The sequence below is a fragment of the Muntiacus reevesi genome, chromosome 17 (assembly GCF_963930625.1).
Source record: "Muntiacus reevesi chromosome 17, mMunRee1.1, whole genome shotgun sequence".
Lineage (NCBI taxonomy): Eukaryota > Metazoa > Chordata > Mammalia > Artiodactyla > Cervidae > Muntiacus > Muntiacus reevesi.
Genome location: NC_089265.1, coordinates 9258236 through 9283287, shown reverse-complemented (window position 1 = coordinate 9283287; position 25052 = coordinate 9258236). Strand labels below are relative to the sequence as shown.

Below are 25052 nucleotides of genomic sequence, written 5' to 3'. Positions count from 1 at the left end.
GAGATTACTCAAAGGAGAAGAATCATAAAAGAAAATCTATAAATTGGACTTAATTGAAATTTAAAACTTCTTCAAAAGACACCCGTAAGAAAATGAAAGATAACTAAGAGACTGGGAGAAAATATTTGCAAAACACATATCTGATAAAGGACTTGCAAAGAGAAAATTAAAAGAACTTTTATAATTCCAGCCAAAATAAAAAACTAAATGTTAATGTAAGAATGTAGTTCACTGACCTTTGATTTCAGATTTTTGTGTTCATCAGAAGAGCTTCATTTTCACTCAGATTAATTTTATGATTTATAAAGTAATTATTTTTAACTTAGAAAATAAATTTGTATTAACAAAATACCATTTTTATCACTCTTATTAAAAAAAAGTTCTTACAACTCAGTTCAGTTCAGTTCAGTTGCATCTGACTCTTTGCGACCCCATGAACCACAGCACGCCAGGCCTCCCTGTCCATCAACAACTCCCGGAGTCCACCCAAACCCATATCCATTGAGTCAGTGATGCCATCCAGCCATCTTATCCTCTGTCGTCCCCTTCTCCTCCTGTCCTCAATCTTTTCCACCATCAGGGTCTTTTCAAATGAGTCAGCTCTACACATCAGGTGACCAAAATACTGGAGTTTCAGTTTCAGCATCAGTCCTTCCAATGAACACCTAGGACTGATATCCTTTAGGATGGACTGGTTGGATCTCCTTGCAGTCCAAGGGACTCTCAAGAGTCTTCTCCAACACCACAGTTCAAAAGCATCAATTTTTCAGTGCTCAGCTTCTTTATAGTCCAACTCTCACATCCATACATGACTACTGGAAAAACCATAGCCTTGACTAGATGGACCTTTGTTGACAAAGTAATGTCTCTGCTTTTTAATATGCTATCTAGGTTGGTCATAACTTTCCTTCCAAGGAGTAAGCATCTTTTAATTTCATGGCTTCAATCACCATCTGCAGTGATTTCGGAGCCCAGAAAAATAAAGTCAGCCACTGTTTCCATTGTTTCCCCATCTATTTGCCATGAGGTAAATGGGACCAGATGCCATGATCTTAGTTTTCCGAATGTCGAGCTTTAAGCCAACTTTTTCACTCTCCTCTTTCACTTTCATCAAGAGGCTTTTTAGTTCTTCTTCACTTCACTTACAACTCAATAACCACACAAATAATGCAATAAAAATGGGTAAAATGTGTGAAGATGCATTCACTGAAGACGACATATGGATGGCAAATGACGAAATGCTAAACATGAGTCCTTAAAGAAATACAAATTAAAACCACAGTAAGGTACCATGACACTCTTAGAAGAAGGGTCAAAATTAAAGACTGACAAGTGCTGGCATGGATGCAGAGAAACTGTAAATCTCAAACACGACTGGTATAACTTAGGGTTTTCCTGGTGGCTCACTGGTAATTATCTGCCTACAATGCAAGAGACCGCCTGCCTGCCAATGCCGGAGATCCGGGTTTGATTCCTGGGTGGAGATGATCCCCTGGAGAAGGAAATGGCACCCCACTCCAGTATTTTTGCCTGGGAAATCCCCTGGACAGAGGAGTTTGATGGGCTACAGTCCATGGGGTCGCACACAGTTGGACAGGACGTAGTGAATGACCACCACCACCAGTATAATGCCTTGAGAGTCATCCCTGCTGTTGCAAATAGCAATAGCCCACTCTTTTTTTAAATGATAAGAAGTATCTCATTGTATGCATGTGCCGTGTGTACTTATCAATAACATCCACAAGCTGATGGATATTTGTGTTGCTTTTTCAGTTTTTGACAATTATGAATAAAGCCACCATAAATATTTACATACAGGTTTTTGTAGGGGGATACAATTTTTCTTTTCCCTTAGGTATATCTTTAAGAGTGGAATTGTTGGGCTATGTACGTTTAACATTTTTAAGGAATAACTGAACTGTTTTCCAAAGTGAAAATTTGTTTTTAAGTTCAAATAAACCAGGGTCAGATTTTATTTCTGGGCTGTACACCATAGCATCCAACATTTCATTTAACTAGGCATAAAGCATTAGTTCTAACTTTGACTCTAAATTAGTATTAATCCAAATGACATCCCTGAATTCTCTGGATCCCGAAGTTCTTCATCTGAAGAGACCTGACTAGACACTTTCTGTTTTGGCTGCACTGTGCGGTACATGGGGGTCTTATTTCCCCAGTGAGGGATGGAATCTGCGCCCCCGCAGCAGAAGTAGAGATTCTTAACCACTGGACCACCAGGGAAGTCCCGAGATTATTTCTAAGCTCTCTTCTAACACAGAAATGTTGTCTCTCACTAAAACTCCATGGTCTTTTATTAACCCATTGAGACCTGTCCATGCCACTTGGTTCTTTTAAAATTAACTATATGAAATTCTGGGCTCCAAAATCATTGCAGAAGGTGAGTGCAGCCACAAAATTAAAAAAGAAAGATGGTAACGATAACCCTATATGCAAAAAAGAAAAAGAGACACAGAAGTACAGAACAGACTTTTGAACTCTGTTGGAGAAAGTGAGGGTGGGATGTTTCGAAAGAACAGCATGTATATTATCTAGGGTGAAACAGATCCAGCCCAGGTGGGATGCGCGAGACAAGTGCTCGGGCCTGGTGCACTGGGAAGACCCAGAGGAGTCGGGTGGAGAGGGAGGTGGGAGGGGGGATTGGGATGGGGAATACGTGTAACTCTATGGCTGATTCATGTCAATGTATGACAAAACCCACTGAAATGTTGTGAAGTAATTAGCATCCAACTAATTAAAAAAAAAAAAAAAAGATGCTTGCTCCTTGGAAGAAAAGGTATGCAAACCTAGACAATGTATTAAAAAGTAGAGACATCACTTTGCCGACAAAGGTCCGCGTAGTCAAAGCTATGGTTTTTCCAGTAGTCATGTACAGATGTGAGTACAGTTCAGTCGCTGAGTCGCGTCCCATTCTTTGTGAGCCCACAGACTGCAGCATGCCAGGCTTCCTTGTCCATCACTAACTCCTGGAGCTTGCTCAAACTCATGTCCATCCAATCGGTGATGCCATCCAATCATCTCATCCTCTGTCGTCCCCTTCTCCTCCTGCCTTCAATCTTTTCCAGCATCAGGATCTTTCCCAATGAGTCAGTTCTTTGCATCAGGTGACCAAAGTACTGGAGTTTCAGCATAAGTCTTTCCAATGAATATTTAGGACTGATTTCCTTTAGGATGGACTGGTTAGATCTCCTTGCAGTCCAAGGGACTCTCAAGAGTCTTCTCCAACACCACAGTTCAAAAGCATCAATTCTTCAGTGCTCAGCTTTCTTTATGGTTCAACTCTCATATCCATACATGACTACTGGAAAAACAGTAGCTTTGACTAGATGAACCTTTGTTGGCCAAGTTATGTCCCTGCTTTTTAATATGCTGTCTAGGTTGGTCATAGCTTTTCTTCCAAGGAGCAAGTGTCTTTTAATTTCATAGCTGCAGTCACCATCTGCAGTGATTCTGGAGTCCAAGAAAATCAAGTCTGTCACTGTTTCCATTGTCTTCCAATCTATTTGCCATGAGGTGATGGGACTGGATGCCATGATCTTAGTTTTTTGAATGTTGAGCTTTAAGCCAGTTTTTCACTCTCCTCTTTCACTTTCATCAAGAGGCTCTTCAGTTCTTCTCTTTCTGCCATAAGGGCGGTGGCATCTGCACATCTGAGGTTATTCATATTTCTCCTGGCAATCCTGATTCCAGCTTGTGCTTCATCCAGCCCGGCATTTTACATAATGTAGTCTGCTTATAAGTTAAATAAGCAGGGTGACAATATACAGTCTTGACGTGCTCCTTTCCCAATCTGGAACCTATGTGTTGTTCCATGTCTGTTTCTAACTGTTGCTTCTTGACCTGCATATAGATTTCTCAAGAGGCAGGTAAGGTGGTCTGGTACTCCCATACTTGGGATGTGAGACTTGAACCATAAAGAAGGCTGAATGCTAAAGAATTGATGTTTTTCAACAGTGGTGCCAAAGAAGATTCTTGAGAGTCCCCTAGACAGTAAGGAGGTCAAACCAGTCAATCCTAAAAAATACTAGCCTGAATATTCATTGGAAGGACTGATGCTGAAACTGAAGCTCCAATACTTTGGCCACCTGATGCAAACAGACGACTCATTGGAAAAGACTGATGCTGGAGAAGACTGAGGGCAGGAGGAGAGGTGGGCGACAGAGGATGAGATGGTTGGATGGTGTCAACAACTCAATGGACATGTGTTTGAGCTAGCTCCAGGAGACAGCGAAGGACAGGGAAGCCTGGCGTGCTGCAGTTCATGGGCTTGCAAAGAGTCAGACATGACTTAGTGACTGATCAACGAACAACTATGAAAATATAAGAAAGTACTTGATTTATAAGATGGAAGATATTCTAAGATCACCCAGTCCAAATGTTAATACCTGTTTAAAAATGAGGAACCAAGCTCTTTTAAGGCTTGTGGATTTCTCTCTGCACCAACACACCTAAGTATACACATTCACTACCACTAATAACTATAGTTCACTAGGAGATCCACCATGTCCTAACAGGGTGTGAAAGATTCTTAGTGTGGCAGAGAAAGGGAAAGTGCTCTTTGTGGAGAATCCCTGCTTGATACCACAGCATCCTGAGCTAAACTGGCTTTGACTGAGCCAAATCTGCCTAATTTGCAACTATTATCCCTGCTGAGAACTGTGAGCCAGGCCCTCCAACACTCAGAGATTCCTATAAATACATTTCAATTTTATTTGGTAATCTTTCATTTTCTTCCACTTTATCTCTTGATTCTATCTTGCAGTAGAGCTGTTACAGGTGCCAATCACATTCGCTGTCACACTGACTACACAGCTGGATAAAAGAGAGGGCTCATTTTCCACTTGAGCAGCAGATCTGTACACGCACGGTGAACAGAGAAGCCACTTGCTGGTTGGGGCATGGCTAACTATCACCCACAGCTGGGTAACTGACACAGGGCTCTTCCCTCTTGCTTATCCAGTCCTCTGACTTGGCTCTCCATGAAAATGAGTAAAAAAGAAGAGAGTGGTCATAAAAAGCAACTTCCCACAGTTCCCAAGAGAAGTTCAGGAAGGTTGAGAGTGTTGACAGTAAATATTAAGGGTGAGAGAGGGAAAACAGGGCTTGGCTTGGGAAGGAACATTGTTGGCTGTCTAGCAAGAGAACTTTAAATCCGTTAAAAAATAATCATTGGCAGAAAAAGAGTTCAGAGAATTATGTATATGACCTTTTTTATGATGGCTTAGCAGTAAATAATCCGCCTGCGATGCAAGAGAGCTAGGTTTGATCCCTGTGTTGGGAAGATCCCCTGGAAGAGGAAATGACAACCCACTCCAGTATTCTTGCCTGGAGATCCCATGGACAGAGGAGCCTGTGGGCTACAGTCCATGGGGTTGCAAAGAGTCAGACACAACTGAGTACCTGCACATGCACACGCGCACACGCACGCACACACACACCAATTACATAAATATACTTTTTAGTTTAAAGAGAAAAAAAAAAAAGACTTGAAGCACATAAACCAAACTGGTAAAAGTGGAGTTAGGGTGGTTAACCAGATGGAACTTTTACTTTCTGCTTTAGATATTTCTGTACTCCTGACTTTTCCTTTTTAAAAACATTAACTAATTTTTTTTTAAATCAGAAAAAATTCATTTTTGGAATAATAAGCAACTACAGAGGTTTCTGTTCACAACAAAGTTGTAAAAGTGGCTGAGAAGAGGCAACAGGATTTGAAGGAAAGGACATAAGGAACATGAGAGATATAGACAAGAATAGAAATAGCTTAATGGTAATAATAGAATGGTAAGTACTCCTCCAAACTTTCATAGAAACGATGAATACATCTACTCCCCACAACAAAAGCTGTGTCCCACCACCACCAAAAAAAAAAAAAGTGTTAAAGGTCTCATATGATTGACCTATGAGCTCTTTTGTTCTACAGTCTTAGCTTCCTTGTGAGTGGTTTTCAGCTGTTTAATGAACATTATTAACCCAATACGTCCTGTAAGAACAGAGAGGGTGATAAAAGTGCTTGGAAAAAGTAACATGACTATGATCGATAAAGATAATTTTAACAAAGCAAAATAGGTATAGAAGTGGTAAGTATCATTTACGTGATGAATTATTTAGCAGTAGAGGCAATTTAAGGACAATGTAATTTATACAAATAGCTGCAAGTCTGCAGCAATGACAATGAGAAAGAAGGAATAAGAAGGATTAACAAAACGGTAAAACTTGTGAGCTGCTAACAGGACCTGCATCAACAAGGACCCCTATTCGTCAACTATTAAGTCAAGAGGAAGCCAGGAATTTTTTCTAGGCATGTTAAAAATTTTGTACATTCCCTGCCCCAAATCACAGAGAAATGCATTTGTTCAAGGTTCAGTTCAGTCGCTCAGTCATGTCTGCCTCTCTGCAACTCCATGGACTGCAGCACGCCAGGCTTCCCTGTCCATCACCAACTCTTGGAGGTTACTCAAACTCATCCATCGAGTAGGTGATGCCATCCAACCATCTCATTCTCTGTCGTTCCCTTCTCGTCCCACCTTCGATCTCTTCCAGCATCAGGGTCTTTTCCAAAGAGTCAATTTTTCACATCTGGTGGCCAAAGTACTGGAGTTTCAGCTTCAGCATCAGTCCTTCCAATGAATATTCAGGACTGATTTCCTTTAGGATGGAATGGTTTGATCTCCTTGCAGTCCAAGGTCCAGACAAATCTGGACATCAGTCAAACATGAGGGAGACAGCAGAGACATCACAGTTACTAGTGAGTTCCCTGTGGCATTTGTGTAGATAATTGGGAAGGGGTGTTACCTAACATACTTTCAGTGATGACAAGACTGTTCTAATATTTAGTGTGGTGATGGTGGTTTAGTCGCTAAGTCATGTCCGACTCTTGCGATCCCATGGACTGTAGCCTGCCAGGCTCCTCTGACCATGGGATTCTCCAGGTAAGAAAACTGAAGTGGCAAGAATACCATTTCCTTCTCTAGGGGATCTTCCTGACCCAGGAACTGAACCCGGGTCTTGTGCGCTGCAGGCGGATTCTTTACCTAGCTACTAGGTCTTATCAGCACAGAGAAGAGTATGGCTGACTCAGCTTTTGAATGAATGTGCCTCTGCATGAATCAGGAGAACAGCTCACATCTCTTTTAGTCACTTAGTGATTTTCAAAGACACGAATTGACCGATAGGCTTTGATTAAGTGAATACAGTTCTAAAAACAGCTACCATTTATTGAGTATGTCATGATAGGTTCTTTACATGCATTTATTTATGTTGGAGACAAAAACCAAGCTAGCAAACAATGTTTTGGGGTATAGAAAAGGCTTCTGAACCAAAAAATTTCTTACTAGTCACACCAGTATCAAGTCAGGGGTCAATAGAGGAGAGAGCTTTCATTTGACTCTCCCATCTGGGTCCTTGGGAGAAAACAAAAAAGCTGGGTTTTGCTCTTTTTTTAAAACTAACCCTGACCCTATAGAAATAGCAGCAAGGAGACATACTCTTACTGGAGGAACTAACTTGATTTTGATTTTCAGATTGTTGTGGTTTATGATAAAATACTTCTTGGAAAATCTTTATATGGAGTATGAGCAGAGAAATCCTAAAACTTAAGGGAAATACTTGACATAAAAGTGGGGTAGGAAAAGCACCACCCTAAAGCTATGATCCCACAAGAAAACGACACATCTGATCATTTATAATAAAAATTTTGATATGGCAGAAACCACTATAAACAAGGCAAAAGATACAATGCAAAAATTTTATAAAATCAAAACAAAGAAATTTCATCCTTAAAATATAAAGAACCCTAACAAATGAGTAACAAAAAGATTTCAATGGAAAAATGGGCAAAAAACACAAATAGGTCATTCACAAATGACTATAAAGGGCAAAGAACAAAGTAAAGATGGTCAACCTTTATAAAAGTAATACAACTACAAATTAAAACTACACTGAGGGAAATTCTCTGGTGGTACAATGGCTAAGACTTCGTGCTCCCAATGCAGGGGACCTGAGTTCTATCCCTGGTCAGGGAAGTAGATTCCACGTGCTGCAACTAAGATTTGGCACAGCCAAAAAAAAAAAAGCCAAACCCAGATATCTAACACTGAGAGAAAATACTCTGTCCACACACTAGCACAGGACAAAGAAACTGACTGTGAGGGAGGATGTGGGGAATGGCAACTCTCAGGACACCGGGTGGGTAAAAATGAAAGACGAAAGCAACTCTGAGTCAAAGTTTAGCCTGCACACACGGCAACCTTACCCAGGAAACTGACAGGAAGCACACACTGAGACGGGTGCCAAAAGACGGAAATAAAAATACGTTCTCTTCAGCATTGTACGGGACAGGAGGGAATGGAAACCAAAATGTCCAACAGAGGAATAAATCCATACAATGTAATCCTATAACAAGATCCAAACTGAGCTCACCAATATTCAAAATGGAAAGTCCTGTGACAGACACAGTCATCTCATCATCTGTGTTTCCCTTTGCCCTTTCATAGGAGAACCCCAAATCTCAGGGGGAATTCTAGCCACTTGGAATAAAGATTCCCCAGTCTTGGGACCTCTCTTATGGTTCAGTGGCTAAGACTCTGTTCCTAATGCAGGAGGCCTGGGTTTGATCCCTGGTCAGGGAACTAGATCCCACATGCCACAGCTAAGACCCAGCACAGCCAAATAAACAAACAAATAAGATTTACCAGTCTCTCTTGCACCTAGATGTAGCCATGTAACTAAATTCTAGCCACGGGGAACGCATCGAGGTGTGTCTGCAACTTTGAGAAACATCTAAAGGGAAGGAGCATGCCGTTCCTCGCTCCTTCCTCCCTCCCGTGTGTGCGCGCTCAGTCGTATCCAACGCTCTGTGGCCCCAGGGACTGCGGCCCGCCAGGCTCCTCTGTCCATGGAAATTTCCAGGCAAGAATACTGGAGTGGGTTGCCATTTCCTACTCCAGGGGACCCTTCCGACTCAGGGATCGAACCCATGTCTCCTGCATTGGCAGGTGGCTTCTTTACCACTAGCACCACCTGGAAGCCTCGTTCCTGCTGAGTAGAGAAAGGATGTGATGGCCCAAGCTGGTAAAGTCACACTGGATCACAAACAGTAAGCCACACTTTGAGGATGGTGGGGACCTGGACTCTCTACGCCTGGCCTTCCTTCATAAGAAACAAACAACTGAACTGTTTCAGTGTTTCAGCCATGTTACGTCAGGCTGCTTATCACTCAGAGCTGAATCGAATCCTAACAGATTCACAGCATCAGACAGTCTGAAGGGTATCAGCGCACACACCCACCATGGGAGGTCCAAAATGTGACACAGTGATTACTCCAGGTGGTGAGATTCGGGTGAGTTTTTTCTTTTTCTATCTTTCAGTTATATTCAGAAAAAAATGCATGAGTATGTATTGGTTCTATAATAGAGCTATCTTTATTTTGAGAAAAGTCTAAAAATTCAAGTGAATTAAACAATTTTTCTTTTATTTAGTCCCTGTGAAGAACTGACAGTTTAGCTGGATGGATTGCTTTTTAAAAGAAACCACGCTGACTCGGCCGACAGTCTCCCACTGAACAGAAGCAGCTTGCCTAGCCCAGAAATAGGCTGGGCCAGGCTGACTTTCTCAGGGTTCCCTCAAGAAAACTCCGAGGAGATGGTAATCCCGCAGGCACTTTGACAGTCCTCTCCCAAGTTGCTATTTACGGCTGGGTGACACAGTTTAACCAACAAGCCATCAATTTCATCCTTCAAAACTTTCAGGTCAACAAAATGTTGAGTTACAGAAGCCAGGTACAAAAGAACACACTCAGATGTGTAAGTAGGAAAAAATTTACCAACTGTATGTACACATGATATGTATGCTAGTTTTATTATCTGAAAATTTTATTTCAAAAATATCCCGAGGACAGCATCACACTTTTTTGGAGATTTCTATTCAACCTATTGATGTGACCAAGAATACTCTAGGCATTCATCAGTTCTGTGGGAATGGGGCCTTCCCCATCTCTTCTCAATAAAGAAGAACGTCAAGGAATCAGTGAGGGTCTCTGTCCTCTTCTTACATGGTGCCCAGTGACTGACCCACTGATTCTCGGGATCCCTCTCATTTTCTGATGTATTCACGAGTTCTGTTACTGTTCCTAAGGCCCCTGTAAAGGTGCTTAAGACAAATCTTGTCCTAAGTAGGTAATTCTGACCCTGATATACTTTGATGCGTTCGTGAAGCTCCTTAATGCCCCTTCTTTTGATTTCCCTTTTAAAAATACTTTCTGTAACTGCAATGAATCATCTTTTTTGATTTCATATTTCAAAGTTTTTAACTATGTAAAATACAATTCTTCTAACTCCTCTGTTCTAGGTTTCTGAAGGGATGAATTTAAAGCTTTGGGTATGTAAACATTCTTAAACATCCTTGAAACTTCTTCTTAAAAAAAAAAAAAAATCCTTAATCTGTTACTTCTCAAACCACTGAGTCTTACATTGATACTCCACCACTGTGGCTTTAACCTACCTTTCTAATTTTCATTCCAGCAAGTTTGTCCCTGGCCCTAACTGCAGTGAGCTAGAGCTCCAATCACGTGTATAAACACGGATAAATCCTTTAGATGTTAATAACACGTATGTGATAACAATGTTGATTTCTAAAGTCATGAATTAGAAGAATGTGAGGGGACAGAAATGTGTTCATTTTTGTACACACTGCTATAGAGCAAAAAAAAACATATTAAATTGCATATGCACAGTATTTGGAAAATGGAACACATTATTTGGAAAATGGAACACTCACTTCCAAATCTTTTTTTAAACCACTCTACTGAGGTATGACTGGTATGTGAAAAGGTGTATGTATCTAATGTAAATAGCCTGCTGAGCTTGGTGATAAACATACACTTATGAAACCATCACCACTATCAAGTTTATAAACATATCCATCACCTCCCAAAGTTTCCTCTCACTTATGACTATTATTATTATTTTGTGTGTGCTGGAGGGGTGGTGGTGGGGAAAAAGATAAGAACTATGAACAAAACCCAAATCCCTTAACAGTCCCATCTACCTGGAGTAAGTCCATGATGTTTCTCCTCCAACTTATTTGTAAGCCAAGGTATTTCCAAAGCCAGCTCAAATTTTACTTCTCTAGGAAATTTTGATTCTCAGTATGGAATTCACCTTTCATTATCCTATTCCCAGGTGGTACTAGTGGTAAAGAACCTGCTTGCCAATGCAGGAGACATATGAGATAAGGGTTCGATACTTGGGTCAGGAAGATCTCCTGGAAGGAGGGCATGGTAACCCACTCCAGTATTCTTGCCTAGAGAATTCCATGGACAGAGGAGCCTGGTGGGCTACAGTCCACAGGGTCACAAAGAATCGGACACAACTGAAGGGACTCAGCACATATACATGTCACTAAAACCACACACACTCAGTCACACACATAAACAGTATACACAGTACATCTATCTAGGGTTTATTGGATGATGAGTTACTGAGGGAAGATCTATGTCTTACTCATCTTTTGTTTGCCCTACAGCACCTAAGAGGTTTTGATTTAATAAAAGAGAGTCATTTAATAACATTTATTGGATTGTATAACCAAACAATGGAATTTTGATATGGTTTCTCTTAACTGTTAGTTTTAACTACCACATAGTTAATTGTTCATCAACAGTTTTCTCCTTTTGGATCTATGTAGCTTGAATCAAATGCAGCTTAAAATAAATAAGCCACTGCCTAGGGCACTGAACTCCTCTCTGCTTCTTCAGGTTTTTTATTTTTTGGTGTGGTAATTATGTTTATTTTAACAGACAATTTGTTTACATTTCTTGCCTTTATCAGGCCTGTCTCTTAAGGACAGAGAAACTATTTCTGGCTGTTCTGCTTTCCAAGGAAACCGTGCAATTTTCTTTTAAGGTCATGGAATTCTTTTACTTCCACAAGTCTGCTCTGCACCACCTAAGACTTGCAGTTATAAAAACCATTGTTTTCTCAAAAGTCTGGAAATGGCCTGCAAGATATAATTAACTACCTAGAACAAACAATACAACACAAATAGATCTTCCCCTCAGAAAATAACTGTTGGCTTATGTGAAACAAACTCACTTTTTTTAGTGACTAGGAAATTTTGGAGCAAGAAAGCAGTATGTAAATTAAAATATACAAAAGTTTCAAGCCAGAAATCAATATAACAGTTTACATGTTCAGTTCAAGCAACATGTACACATATCAGAAATAGAACAGAAATGCCTATTCCAATAGAAATGCCTACCACTCCTATTCCAAACTATAAGCCAATGTAATCACACTATTGGAGTGGGGGGTGAGGAATGAGATTAAAAAAATTATCTGCCAAGTTATACACCTGAAAACCTAAGAGAATTAAATAGAAAAAGTATCAAATTTCAATAAAAGAAAATTCAACAAAGGGCTGTGTAGAGAATGCAAAAAAGAAATACCATTCTTATAAGTGAACAATTCAGGCAAAGACTCCAATTATAGCAATAACCAAAAACACATGTTTAAAACCGGCTTTAGATAAAGGAAAAAGACATTTCTTGTTCTTGGATAGATTCAATGATATGATGGAAGAAATAAGTCAATTCTCTCATTCTGAATTGTATATGAAAAAAACATAAGGGTAGTCTGGAAAATTCTGAAGTGAAGAAAGATGGGTGGGCACAAGTACTACCACATAAATACATTCTAAAGCTACAGAAGTTGAGAAGTGAAGTATGAATTGATCAAGTTGGGGAGACGAGCAATGAGAAGGAAAGGGAAATAAAGATGCTTTTCTAAACATATGAAAAGATGTTCCATGTCTTATACAAATTGAGAGGAAAGTAAGTATAATGACATACCTTTTATTTTTTCTCACTTCCCAGTGAGGAAAAAAAACGAGACAGCTTGATGATAATACTGTAGTGATGAGCTGGGATATAGTTGTGGACAAGAGTGTAATCCGTTAAGTCGCTATGGGGGCATTTTGACAACAAAATGAAATAAAAAATGCATATGCCTTTTGAAATGTATCCTACAGATAGACTTCCAAAGACAGTCACAAAAGAGATAATCTATGCAACATGATTCCTAATTGAAAAAGGACTGGTAACAACCCAATGCTCACAGAGAAAGGTTTGGTTGGATAAATTACAGTATGTATACCCAAAACAACAAAACACTATGCAACTGATTATTTTTTAGCAATAGTTTGAAAATATTTTTGAGATGTGTTGATACTAATTTCACATGCTATGTATTATGTTTTATATTAGCAACAAAAACCATGCCCTGAATTTTAACAGTGAAAGACTTCCAAATAGTGGGGAGGGATGTATGTGGGGGAAACTGAACTCGACCTTCTAGCCTAACATCTTGATTCTGAACTCCTCCTTTCGACAATGAAAGGACAAAGTTTCCGGTAGAAATATTTTTAAAAAATTTTGAAAGGAGTATTGAAACTCTTTCATTGTTTAGAATGAAAGTATCATGAAAACAAATGACCCAGGAACTTGTTAAACTCATTAGGTATGCATATGGAGTGTTCATTTTAAAATGAAGCTGCTCTAGATACTGATATGAAATGATCTCTAAAATGTGTTTCTAACTTAAAGAAAAAGAAACATGCAAAACTAGAGAGGGCAGTATCTTAACTTTCATGTAAAAAACAAAGGGACGCAAATTACACAAATGTGTATACTTCCACAGAATCTCTGACTATACACAAGAAACTGACAGCTGAGATTGCTCTTGTGGAGGAAGATAAAGGTGGTAAGGGATCTTTTTTCTTTTAAAACTTGTGTACAGGCTTTTTTTTTTTTAATTAAACAATATGCATGTATTACCTATCTTAAAAAAAACCCAAAAAGATGTTCAAAATCACTAAACAGTAGGGAAATGTAGATCAAAACCATAGTGAGATAGTACTTCACATCCATTGTTATTGTTTAGTTGCTAAGTCATGTCTGACTGACTCTTTGAGACCCCAAGAACTGTACCCACCAGGCTCCTCTGTCCGTGGGATTCTCCAGGCAAGAATACTGGAGTGGGTTGCCATTCCCTTCTCCAGGGGGTCTTCCTGATCCAGGGATCGAACCCACGTCCCCTGCATTGCAGGCAGATTCTTTACCGCTGAGCCAAGGGGGAAGCCCTGATGGCCCACACCCTTTAGGATGGCTATTATCCAAACAAAGAGAAAATGACAAGTGTTGGCCAGTTGTGAAGATGTGGAGAAATCAGAATCTCGGTGCAATGTTGGTGGGAATGCATTCAATAAAACGTGCAGGTACAGACACTATGGGAAACAGTATGCTGGTTCCTCACAAAGTTAAACGCAGAATTACCGTATGGTCCAGCAATTCAACTTCTGGACATACACCCAAAAGATCTGAAAATAGACTTGAATAGATACTTGTACACCCATGTTCATAGCAGCTTTATTCACAACAACCAAAAGGTGTAAACAAGCCAAGTGTCTATTGACAGATGAATGGATAAACAGTATGTGGTATACAGCAGAGTATTATTCAACTCTAAAAAGGGAAGAAATTGACACAGAGCACAACATGGATGAATCCTGAAGATATGATGCCAAGTAGTGTCTGGAAATGGATGGTGGAGCTACACAGCAATGTGAATGTGCTTAAAGTCACTGAGCTTAGCTCAGTTCGGTCACTCAGTCATATCCGACTCTCTGCAACTCCATGCACTGCAGCACGCCAGGCCTCCCTGTCCATCACCAACTCCTGGAGTTTACTCAAACTCATGCCCATTGAGTCGGTGATCCCATCCAACCATCTCATCCTCTGTCGTCCCCCTTTCCCCCTGCCTTCAATCTTTCCCAGCATCAGGGTCTTTTCAAATGAGTCAGTTCTTTGCATCAGGTGGCCAAAGTATTGGAGTTTCAGCTGAACAGTACACTTAAAAATGCTTAAAATAGTAAATTCTATGTTATTTATATTTTATCACAATTAAAAAAAATGTAGTGCACAAAAAGAAAATCAAGAGAACTATAGCAGGTAAAGAAAGGGACACAGTCAATTAAAAATCTTCCCAGAAAAGCCCAGGCCCAGATGACTTCACTGATGAAGTCTACCAAGCATTAAAAGAGAAAATAATACCAATTCTTCACACAAACTCTTTTGGAATACAGAAGAGGAGAGAGTATTTCCCACCCAACTCATTCTAAGAGAATAATATTACTGATATGAAAGCCAGACAAAGACATCAGAAAAATACTACAGACCAATTTCTCTCATGAATATATAAGCAAAAACCATCAACAAAATATCAGCAAATGAAATTGAGCAACATCAGCAAAGGACTTTACCTCATGATCAAGTGGTAATTATGCTTGGAATGCAACATTGATTTAACATTCAAAATTCAACAAAGGTTAATATATTATATTAACATAAAAAAGGACAAAACCCGCATGATCCTGTTGATACACACAGGAAAAATATTTGATAAAATCCAAGACCTATTCATTATAAATGATCAACCAACCAGGGCTGGAAGGGAACATCCTGAACCTGATAAAGGGTATCTGTACAGAAAACCCTACAGCTCAGGACTTCCCTGATGGTCCAGTGGTTAAGAATCTTCCTGCCAAATGCAGGGGACACAGGTTTGATTCCTGGTCCAGGAAGCTCCCACACGCTTTGGGGCAACTAAGTCCATGTGCCTCAGTTACTGAGCCAACGCACCCCACAGCCCGTGGCCCGCAACGAGAAGCCGCCACACAGAAGTCCGCGCACCACAGCTAGAGAAGAGCCCGAGCACCCACGGAGACCCGCACCACCACAAATAAACACGCAAAAGCCCTGCAGCTTCCGTCATACTCAGAGGTGAAAGGCTGAATGCTTTCCCCCGGAGACACCACTGCTCGCTCCACTCCCATTCAGCACTGGAGGCTGCGGCCAGGCAAACAGGCCAGAAAAAGAGACGAAAACATGGAGAAATCAGACACAAACACTTCTGTCCACACAGTATTAACAGTCCCAAAATCCATCAACATGGCACATGGATACACAAAATATGACATGTTCCCGTAAAGCATGACTGAGCAATACGTGCTAGAAGTCAGACAGGTAAGACTGTGCATCACATGAGTCAATTCATATGAAATGACCAGAAAGGGCAGATTTACAAGACAGAAGGCAGATCAGTGCCTGCCTGCACCTGGAGGGAGTTATGAGGATTACTAATGGGCTCAAGAGATCTTTCTGGAGTGATGAAAATATTCTAAAACTGGACTGTGGTGGCTGTTGCACAACTTTGTAAATTCACTAAAAGTCACTGCATCGTACCTTTTAATTGTATGAGTTTTGTTGTATGGTAACTATACCTCAATAAAGCTATTTTAAAAATGCAAAAGAAGGACTTCCCGGGTGGCGGAGTGCATAAAAATCCACCTGCCAATGCAGGGAACATGGGTTTGGTCCCTGGTCCACATGTCTACTGAGCCCGCAGGTTGCAACTATCGAAGCCTGAGCACCTAGAGCCTGTCCACTGCGGCAAGAGGAGTCACTGCAATGAGAAGCCTGCACACCACAACTCGGGAGGGGCCTCCCTCACCACAATGAGAGAAAGCCCATGTGCAGTAACAAATAGTAATAATTATCATTCAAAAACTTACAAATTAAAAATGCAAAAAAGTAACAATTATAGTATATTTTACATTATTAATACTACTGCTTGTTTACCTGTACTTTCACAGGCTGATAAAAAAAATGAGAAGACTTACTAAATTAGAACATCCAATTATACATTTCTCTATTTTGCTGGAAGAGAAAAATGCAGAAATAATGTATTCAGGAAAGGCCAATCTTTGCTTAGGTCATAAATTTGACAAAGATTATATAAGACCTTTTATTATTCACCTTCCCTATCCCCTTCATAAGCATGAGTGATGAAAAATAAACTGTACCTTAAGGGCAAAAAGAGTGTTAGTTTTGCAATTTCTATTAAAGAATGGCTTTCTTTAACCCCATCTATCTGATTATCTATCCATGAGAGAGCCAAAGTTCATTCGTTTGTTTTCTATAAATTTAACTGTTTTAGACCCTTAGGCCATTTCCTTCAGATATATGGTCAACTAGGACAATTGAAGGAGAAGGCAATGGCACCCCACTCCAGTACTCTTGCCTGGAAAATCCCACGGATGGAGGAGCCTGGTAGGCTGCAGTCCATGGGGTTGCAAAGAGTCGGACATGACTGAGCGACTTCACTTTCACTTTTCACTTTCATGCACTGGAGAAGGAAATGGCAACCCACTCCAGTGTTCTTGCCTGGAGAATCCCAGGGACAGGGGAGGGGTGGGCTGCCTGGTGGGCTGCCGTCTATGGGGCCCCATAGAGTCGGACACGACTGAAGCGACTTAGCAGCAGCAGCAGGACAATTGAAACTTCCTTATTATTCTCACAGTCAAGTTCCCACCACAGTTCAGTCTGGATCGCTGAGACCCTTGGGGCTCTCAAGCCAACTCCTTTCTCTTACAGTCCTTCCTGTTCCCCTTTATCCTGTTAGCATTCTTGCCTGTTTCTAAGGATCTCTGACAATTCTGACACCTACCCTCCTGACTTAGCCCTTCCTGATGCCCCAACTCCTAGCTTCATGTCAATGGTCATCCTCTTCTTTTCTGGGGGGTGTGGGGTCTCCTCTGCCATGAAGGCACACCTGACCCAGCTGCTGCTCCACTCAGGCAGACCCCATAATACTGTCGTAATAATTACTGCTCCCACGCATCAGGTTCAAAGCAACACCACAGGTTCTTTGCAAAGTTCCTTTCGAGGATTCTTATGGCCAACAAGTACACACTGCTAGATTTAAAATGGATCACCAACAAGGACCTACTGTATAGCAAAGGGAACTCTGCTCAATGTTATGTGGCAGTCTGGATGGGAGGGGAGAGAGGGGAGAATTCATACATGTACATGTGTGGCTGAGTCCTTTCACTGTTTACCTAAATTAATCGGCTGTTTTGCTGTTTAGTTACCAAATTGTGTCTGACTCTTCGTGACCCCCATGGAAGTAGCTTGCCAGGCTCCTCTGTCCATGGGATTCTCCAGGCAAGAATACTGGAGTGGGTTGCCATTTCCTTCTCCAGGGGATTTTCTGGACCCCCAGATTGAACATGGGTCTCCTGCTATACTCCAGTATAAAATGAAAAGTTAAAAAAAAAAAAAAAAAAAAGATTCTTATGGCACCACTTTTTTATCTGAAGAGATCTGATATACTTTCCCACATCCACACATCACTCGTTTTACTAAATGTGGCTCAATCTAAGAGACAAGAGGATGTGAGAACTCATAAAGGAGACAATTAAATTAGTAAGACATATAGTTAAAGAAACAGATGACATCCTTGGCAAGGGTGGGGAAATACATTGTCATACACTACTGGTACAATGATTAAGCCAGTGGGCAGGCTGGCCATGTCTGTTACAATATTAAGGAGGCATCTTCTAGGATACCATTAAATACATTTTTGGGGGGCAACAGAGAATGAGATGGTTGGATTGCATCACTGAATCAATGCACGTGAGTTCAAGCAAACTCCAGGAGCTGGTGAAGGACAGGGCAGCCTGGCATGCTGCAGTTCATGGGGTCATAAAGAGTCAGACACGACTTAGTGACAGAATACCAACATTTAAAAAGTACTTGAGGGACCTCCCTGGTGGTCCAGCAGTTAAAAGCAGTCTTTGCAATGCAGAGGACACAGGTATGAACCCTGGTCAGGGAACCAAGACCCCATTTGCCCAGGAGCAACTAAGCCTAGTGCTGCAACTACACTCTGGAGCCCAAACACTGCAACTAGGGAGTCCGTGTACTGCAATCAAAGATCCAGATGATGCAAGAAGATCCTGTGTTCCACAACTAAGACCCAACACATCCAAATAAATACATAAGTATTAAGAAACAAAAAATCTCCTGAAGCCAGTGCCCAGTGATATCTCTCCACCAGAAAGTTCACTGTAATACTGTCGAACTGCACAGTGAGCCTGCTAGACTTTCTTTCCCGTAAAGGCAGGGAGTAAATCTGTTTCTCCACTGGAATATATCCATTATCTTAAGCAATGCCTAGCACAGAGAAGGCAGATGTCCAGGAAGACCTGGTGAATGAATAAATGAGCGATGACTGAAGGGCAGTTTCTGCCTGGACCTCTGTTGGCGCTGAGTAAGCCAGGAGCGAGCTTTCCATTTGGAATGCTAGTTCCATGGCCATGCTGCACTCTGGGCCCTAGACCTTCAAAGTACACTTTGCTGACAGAGCAAATGGCAGAGGAATCTGAGTACTCAGAGCAAACCAGTTACAAAACAAACGTGTTACTACAGTTAAAAGCAGCAGCAATGTTGTCATGCTTGTATTGTATGTCAGATTGTGTGTGTGTGTGCTCAGTCATGTCAAACTCCTTGTGACCCCATGGGCTGTAGTCCACCAGGCTCCTCTGTCCATGGGATTCTCCAGGCAAGAATACTGGAGGGGGTTGCCATTCCCTTCTCCAGGGGATCTTCCTGACCCAGGGATTGAACCGGGTCTCCTGGGTTGGCAGGTGGGTTCTTCACTGGCTGAGCCACCAGGGAAGCCTATTACATATACACAAATATAATATTTTCCTCTTAATTCATTACTGACCTTGGTGTATATATATATTGTTTGCCATAAGTATAAAAGGTTTAATCTTCAGAGTCACCACCAGGACTTAGAAATGCCCAAGAGTAAAATACCCAGTTTAATCCCAGAGCACAACTGAACAGTGGTTGGGCCTTATGTCAGTTTTCAGAGCTTGAGGAAAACATTCTAAAGGGAAAAAACCTTATCATACTGAGGTGGTGATAGAAAGGGCCTTTCTGAAGCTTGAAATGACATTACACGATAGAGACACACGAGGGCGCTCTAATCAGCCAGCAAAGAGAAACAGCTAGTGAAACCAGGTTGGCATTTTAACAATTGTACTCAAAGAGGTGAAATAAGTCCTGGTAAAATTATGGTATTTACAGCAAGCCATTTTCTGTTCCTGATCCAACGTTTGAGAAGCCAAAAGGATTCTGCAAGTCTTAAAACTGCAGGAAGAATCCACTGCTCTCAGATCCAAGGTAAGGATTAAGCATATCCCTTCCTAATGTTTGTTAAATTGACCTTGAAGCAGGATTTGCCCTTTTCAAGTCAGTATTTTCTTTCAACTCTACAATTCCACTTGGTGCTTTACCTGTCCTCAGCTGGAAGTGGCCCATGAATCCATTTCTTTGCTCCATCTGCTTTCCTAAGAAAAATGGTGAGTTACAAGTTTGCGCCTCCCCGTCCCCGCCCCAAGCCAGTAGTAATGAAGCAGCGTTTTGTACAAAGGAGCCCAGACCACTGGAGAAAATAACTCACGGCCTTCTTGAGGTTTTAAATTCATAAATACAACTACAGCATATAATTTTCTCCATCAAATTCAGAGTACAGCACAGAACGAGCATTTAAGCGACCTTTCTTTCAGATCTTTAACAAGAGAGCAACAGAACTGCAGAAAGTCCTGGATTCTGAGGCAATCAGGCTCATTTCACTAAGGATTATCATTTATCTTAAAATCACATTCAAACTTTCGTCTCAGCAAAATTACAAATAATTTCATGTGATCAATCCTTGGGGTCAAATTCAATAGTTAAAATGCAAAGTATTAAAACTTTGAATGTCACGGGTATACTGTGGTTTCAGTCATCCTTGTTGACTGAATAAACTAGAAGATTCTCTCCAGCTCTGGAACTATCTACAGGAAGTATGACAAATGATGCATTTTTGAACCGCTAGTTATTTTACTCACTTTAACATTCATCTATTTGAATGACTAAATTCTAGCCATGATGTTTCCAACGATTTCTGTCGATGAATTTGGGTTTTTTTGCGGGGGGCGGGGGGAGGGGGGTAGCTCCCAAAGTCTTTTGTTAAAGACCCTGGTGAGTTCAATTTTCTATGCTTTGCTGAATCTGGCCATCAGGGTATACCCAATTAGGCTCAATCGGTACTAAAAGGAGAATAAGCTCTAAAACGTGCTAATTTAGAGGATATGTTTCTAATTTTCCTGTTCTTTTCAAAATTGTCCTGATTAACACGAAGATGAACTTTCTTCAAATAAAGTTGCCTGATATCATAAAGAAAAAATGAAAGTGTTAGCCACTCTCAGTCATGTCCAACTCTTTGTGACCCCATGGACTGTAGCCCACCAGGCTCTCTGCCCATGGAATTTTCCAGGCAAGAATACTGGAGTGGACTGCCATTTCCTACTCCAGGGGATCTTCCTGACCCAGGCATCGAACCCGCATCTCTCGAGTTACCTGCACTGGTAGGCGGATTCTTCATTGCTAGCACCACCTGGAAAGCCCAACTGTATGGGAAGCATGACAAAAAAGAAGTCTAACTTGCTGTCAAAGTTTCTGAAACCACTTTGCTGTGTTGACAGATACTCCTGCATTATAAATCATCAAATACCAAATGAATTTTAGTTATTAGGTGGATGAAAAATACAGAGGAAGGGAGTACAGAAAGAATAATTTCTCTTCCTCTGAGGCATTTTATGGTTCTTAAAGGAAAAAAAAAGTTTCTACATTTTCCACATTTTCACATCTCTAAATACAGTAAGCAGGAGAATTTTATATGCAAACCAAAGTATATGTAAATTAAAACCTAACTCTGATACCCTCAGCAAATGAGCTGTTATAGGAAAAGAAACCTGCTTCCCACTTGCCTGCCTTCACACCACACACATGAACCATGATTTATCTTTTATTGACGAAACATGGTCTGTGTTTCTACCATTTAGGTGCCAAACTCTTTGGCTTCTATCAGCTGAACCCTCTTCAAGGAAGGCTGGAGCCCACTTGACCTTTTCAGTTCAAGAACTACCTTTCCAAAGGAGCTGTATCTGACTCCCCACACGACCCCAGTATCCTCTCAATCCCCAAACCCTGAACATGACCACTCTGTTCACCCAGATGCAGGTGAACTATAACTTTTTCAATACTTTGTATCTTCTTCATTAGATTGCATGCTTCTTTAAGACAAGGGTGGTGACTTTCAATTCTGCATTTTGAAATGTTTGGAAAACTGACCCAAAAGCAAATTGATACTCTCAAGGTTTACTGAACTGTGTGCCCTTCTCCTAACAGAAACAGTTTTAGATAGAGATAGTTTTGGAACTGAATCCACTTTTCTTATGTTCTCTGACATCTCAAAGAACAGCTGACACTGTGCATGGTATATATGCCTGTACCGTGTGTGGGGACATACACAAGGACTGTGCAAAAGCATGCTCAAATAATTAAGAGAAACCTTTTGTTTTTCCTCAAAAACTTCAGAAAGTAAAGTCTGACAATACCTGGCTGCAGGAACATGACTTTTAAAGCCTGAGAAACAGCATCTCACCCTTTCTCTACTCAAATTATGCTGTTACTAATTCCAATTAATTAGTTGGAGTAAATTAGTTAAATCTGTGCACACTGAGAATAAAATGGCTCAAAACAAAAGCCTGAGCAGCTTTCCCATAAGCCAGGCGTCTGAGTTGTGTATTGCAAAATTTTTCCAGGTATCCTGGCATGCTCCACATAACCTTAGCTCACGCAGTCCCTACAGCTCTAGACTGTAACGCCATGTAACAGTTCCTCTCAGCCCATCTTATACAGAATTTAAAACTCAAACCATCCAAGATCACACTGACTTCGACTTCCTTTGAATGATCAAGGGCAGTTAGGAGTCTATAACAGAGAATTAAATAGGAGATTAAGATCCGCCTAGAATTTTCTAAACTCCGTTCATGTTACCAAACCTTCTCAACAACTGTAAAAAGGAACGCTTAATCAAGTGTCAATCCCGTGGAAAGAAGTGTACCAATTATCACACTCACGTGGCAGCCGAGAAACAAATCAAATCTGGTTCATAAAGCCCAACCTTGGTTCGTATGTGAAGAAAGGTGACAAGATTCAATCTCTTATCTAACCAAAGGGCCGCGCCAAGGGATGAATTACATCTAGCAGTTGTGAAGGGTCTGAGTTGGAATTCAACCTCAACAACAAACATCACCTTTCCTGGCTTCACCCCACCTTCTAGTTCCCTGCCACCCCTCATCCGCGACGGTTCCCTTCCCAAGGTGGAAACGACGAATTCCAAAAGGATATGCCCTCCGATCTAAGAGCGGAGACTCACCAGTTTCATGCTGGACTTTTGGCTGGTCAATAGCAGTTCCTCGACTTCTCAAACCCAGAAAGCGTCTTCCGGTTCAATCTCCGCCACGGGCCCGCCGAGAGCATCGCGGGACATGCAGTCTTTCTTTCCTACGCCCCTTTCCCGGCGCATCATGGGGAATGTAGTCATCTCTGCGTGAATCATGTGAACCGTGGTCATCTTTCCTTTTCCTCTCTTTCCTCTTAGAACGCCTCCTTCCGTCAGCTCAAATTCATCCGCGCCGCCAATTCATCCTCCCTCTACACCCCAGCATGATATCATGTCCCTCATCTGGGCCCAGAATCCATGGTATTCTGGGATGTGTAGTCCCTACGGCTCTGGCGCCCCTTTCCCCTCCTCCCTGTGGGAAGGCTCACGGGCGCGGTACTTGCCGGGAGCTGTAGTTCCCTGGGGCCTCCGGACGCAGAGTCCCGCACCTTTACTCAAGGGAGACAAAAACTACAACTCCCAGGGCCGCCCGGTGGCAGCAGGTGGGAGCGGGGCTGTTGATATCAATATGGCGGTTGTCAGCCAGACAAAGACAGTCAGTCTGATGTGATTGAGACAAGGGAGGTTTTTCAGGGGGAGACTGGGAGATAGGGGCCTCCCCTCCCCCTTCTCCTCTTCCTGCGCCGGCCTCAACCCCTCCCCAGACCCCTCCCGACGGGCGCCCCACGCGGAAGACACCCCTCCCCCTCCCGCTTTCCCCTCCTCCCTACCTCAGACCTCAGCCCTTCGTACCGGGACGTTGGGGAGGGGGCTGTGCCGGGCGGAGAGAACTCAGCAAGCTTTCTGAGGTGAGTCGAGTGGTTTGGAAGCCTCAAGTCTCTTCAGTCTCTTTCCTCACTTCTTTCTCTCCACTTTTTTTTTGGGGGGTGGGGTGGGGCGAGTAAGTGAGTGGGCTGGGGATGGGTCTCTTAAGCGGCCCAACTGAGAGGAGGAAGGAAGCGGGGGGTTTCGAGGGGGTGATCCGAACGCAGGGTCTGGGGTGGGGCAGTTTATGGGGGCGGTATCGAAAGGCGTCGGGTGCTCCCAACTCTTTTCCCCTGGTTGCCTCCCCAGTGGGCGGAAGGTTTGAATCCTGGAGGTGGGGTCTCCAGTTTGGAGTTTGGGAAACTGTGAGGGAAATTTGAGGTGCGTGGGTTTGTTTGGGGTGCAGAGCTGTGTTTGAAACCGAGTGACGTGCGCTCGGGCGATGGGTTAGCCTTGAATAAATGTCTCTGGAGAGGAAGTTCGAGAGCCGGAGTTGGAGCTTTCAGCTGGGCCTGGGCGGAGAGGCGTGCGCGAGGTGCGGCTCCGGGACCTCTGGGCTAGCGGAGCAGCGCGGAGTGGCCGCGGGGAGCAACTCGTTCGTGTCCCATCGGCGGCTCACACTCCTCCTCCCCGTCTCCCGGGACCCACCTCCACCCCATACTCAGGGCAGGCGCCTCGGAGAGATGAGGTGCGGTGGAGATGGCTTTTTGCATCCTCAAGTCGGTAGCTAGGTGGGAAAGGAAAAGTGTTCTTAATATTTTATTCCGGAACCGTGTTTTGGTTACACTATTGGGGCTACTTGGAAAGGCGTCCTCCACCCATCCTCACCCCGAAACAGTAGGTCTCGTTGGTCGTCTTCGCCTTCCATAGATGAAACATTACTTAAGATTCGGGGGCGGAGGGGTGAGGGTCGGGAGTGCCCACTTGTATACGCGACCCTGTGTGTCTCCTGAAGACGCGGAATGACTGTTGTGTATTCTGTGGTTGGGTGACTTATTTTCGTAGTAGGAAAAACTGTTGGAAATTGTTGGGGGCTGCGTGGGGAGTCGCTAAAAGGCGCAGCTTGTATTTTTCGTCTACCCCACCCTGTTC

At 42.2% G+C, this 25052-nt stretch overlaps 2 protein-coding genes across 15 annotated transcripts in view; one reads left to right on the top strand and one right to left on the bottom strand.

Annotated features, from left to right (window-relative positions):
- INTS9 (integrator complex subunit 9) overlaps window positions 1-23392 on the bottom strand; it is a 121383-nt gene extending 97991 nt beyond the window's left edge. For 2 of the 3 annotated variants that reach the window (XM_065908097.1, XM_065908098.1), the window contains exon 1: window positions 23190-23392. Coding sequence is in view for 1 of the 3 variants with exons in the window: in XM_065908098.1 (XP_065764170.1) it covers window positions 23190-23198 (9 nt within the window). In the remaining 2 variants the exon portion in view is untranslated. Of the gene's footprint in view, window positions 1-20217; window positions 20272-23189 lie in introns of all 3 variants that reach the window. The other variant, XM_065908099.1, reaches the window with a different exon arrangement.
- A 340-nt stretch (window positions 23393-23732) lies between these two features.
- The window catches only part of HMBOX1 (homeobox containing 1), a 210758-nt gene continuing 209438 nt past the window's right edge, over window positions 23733-25052 (top strand). For all 12 annotated transcript variants that reach the window (XM_065908112.1, XM_065908106.1, XM_065908103.1 and 9 more), the window contains exon 1: window positions 23733-24004. The gene's annotated coding sequence lies outside the window, so the exon portion shown is untranslated. The remainder of the gene's footprint in view (window positions 24005-25052) is intronic.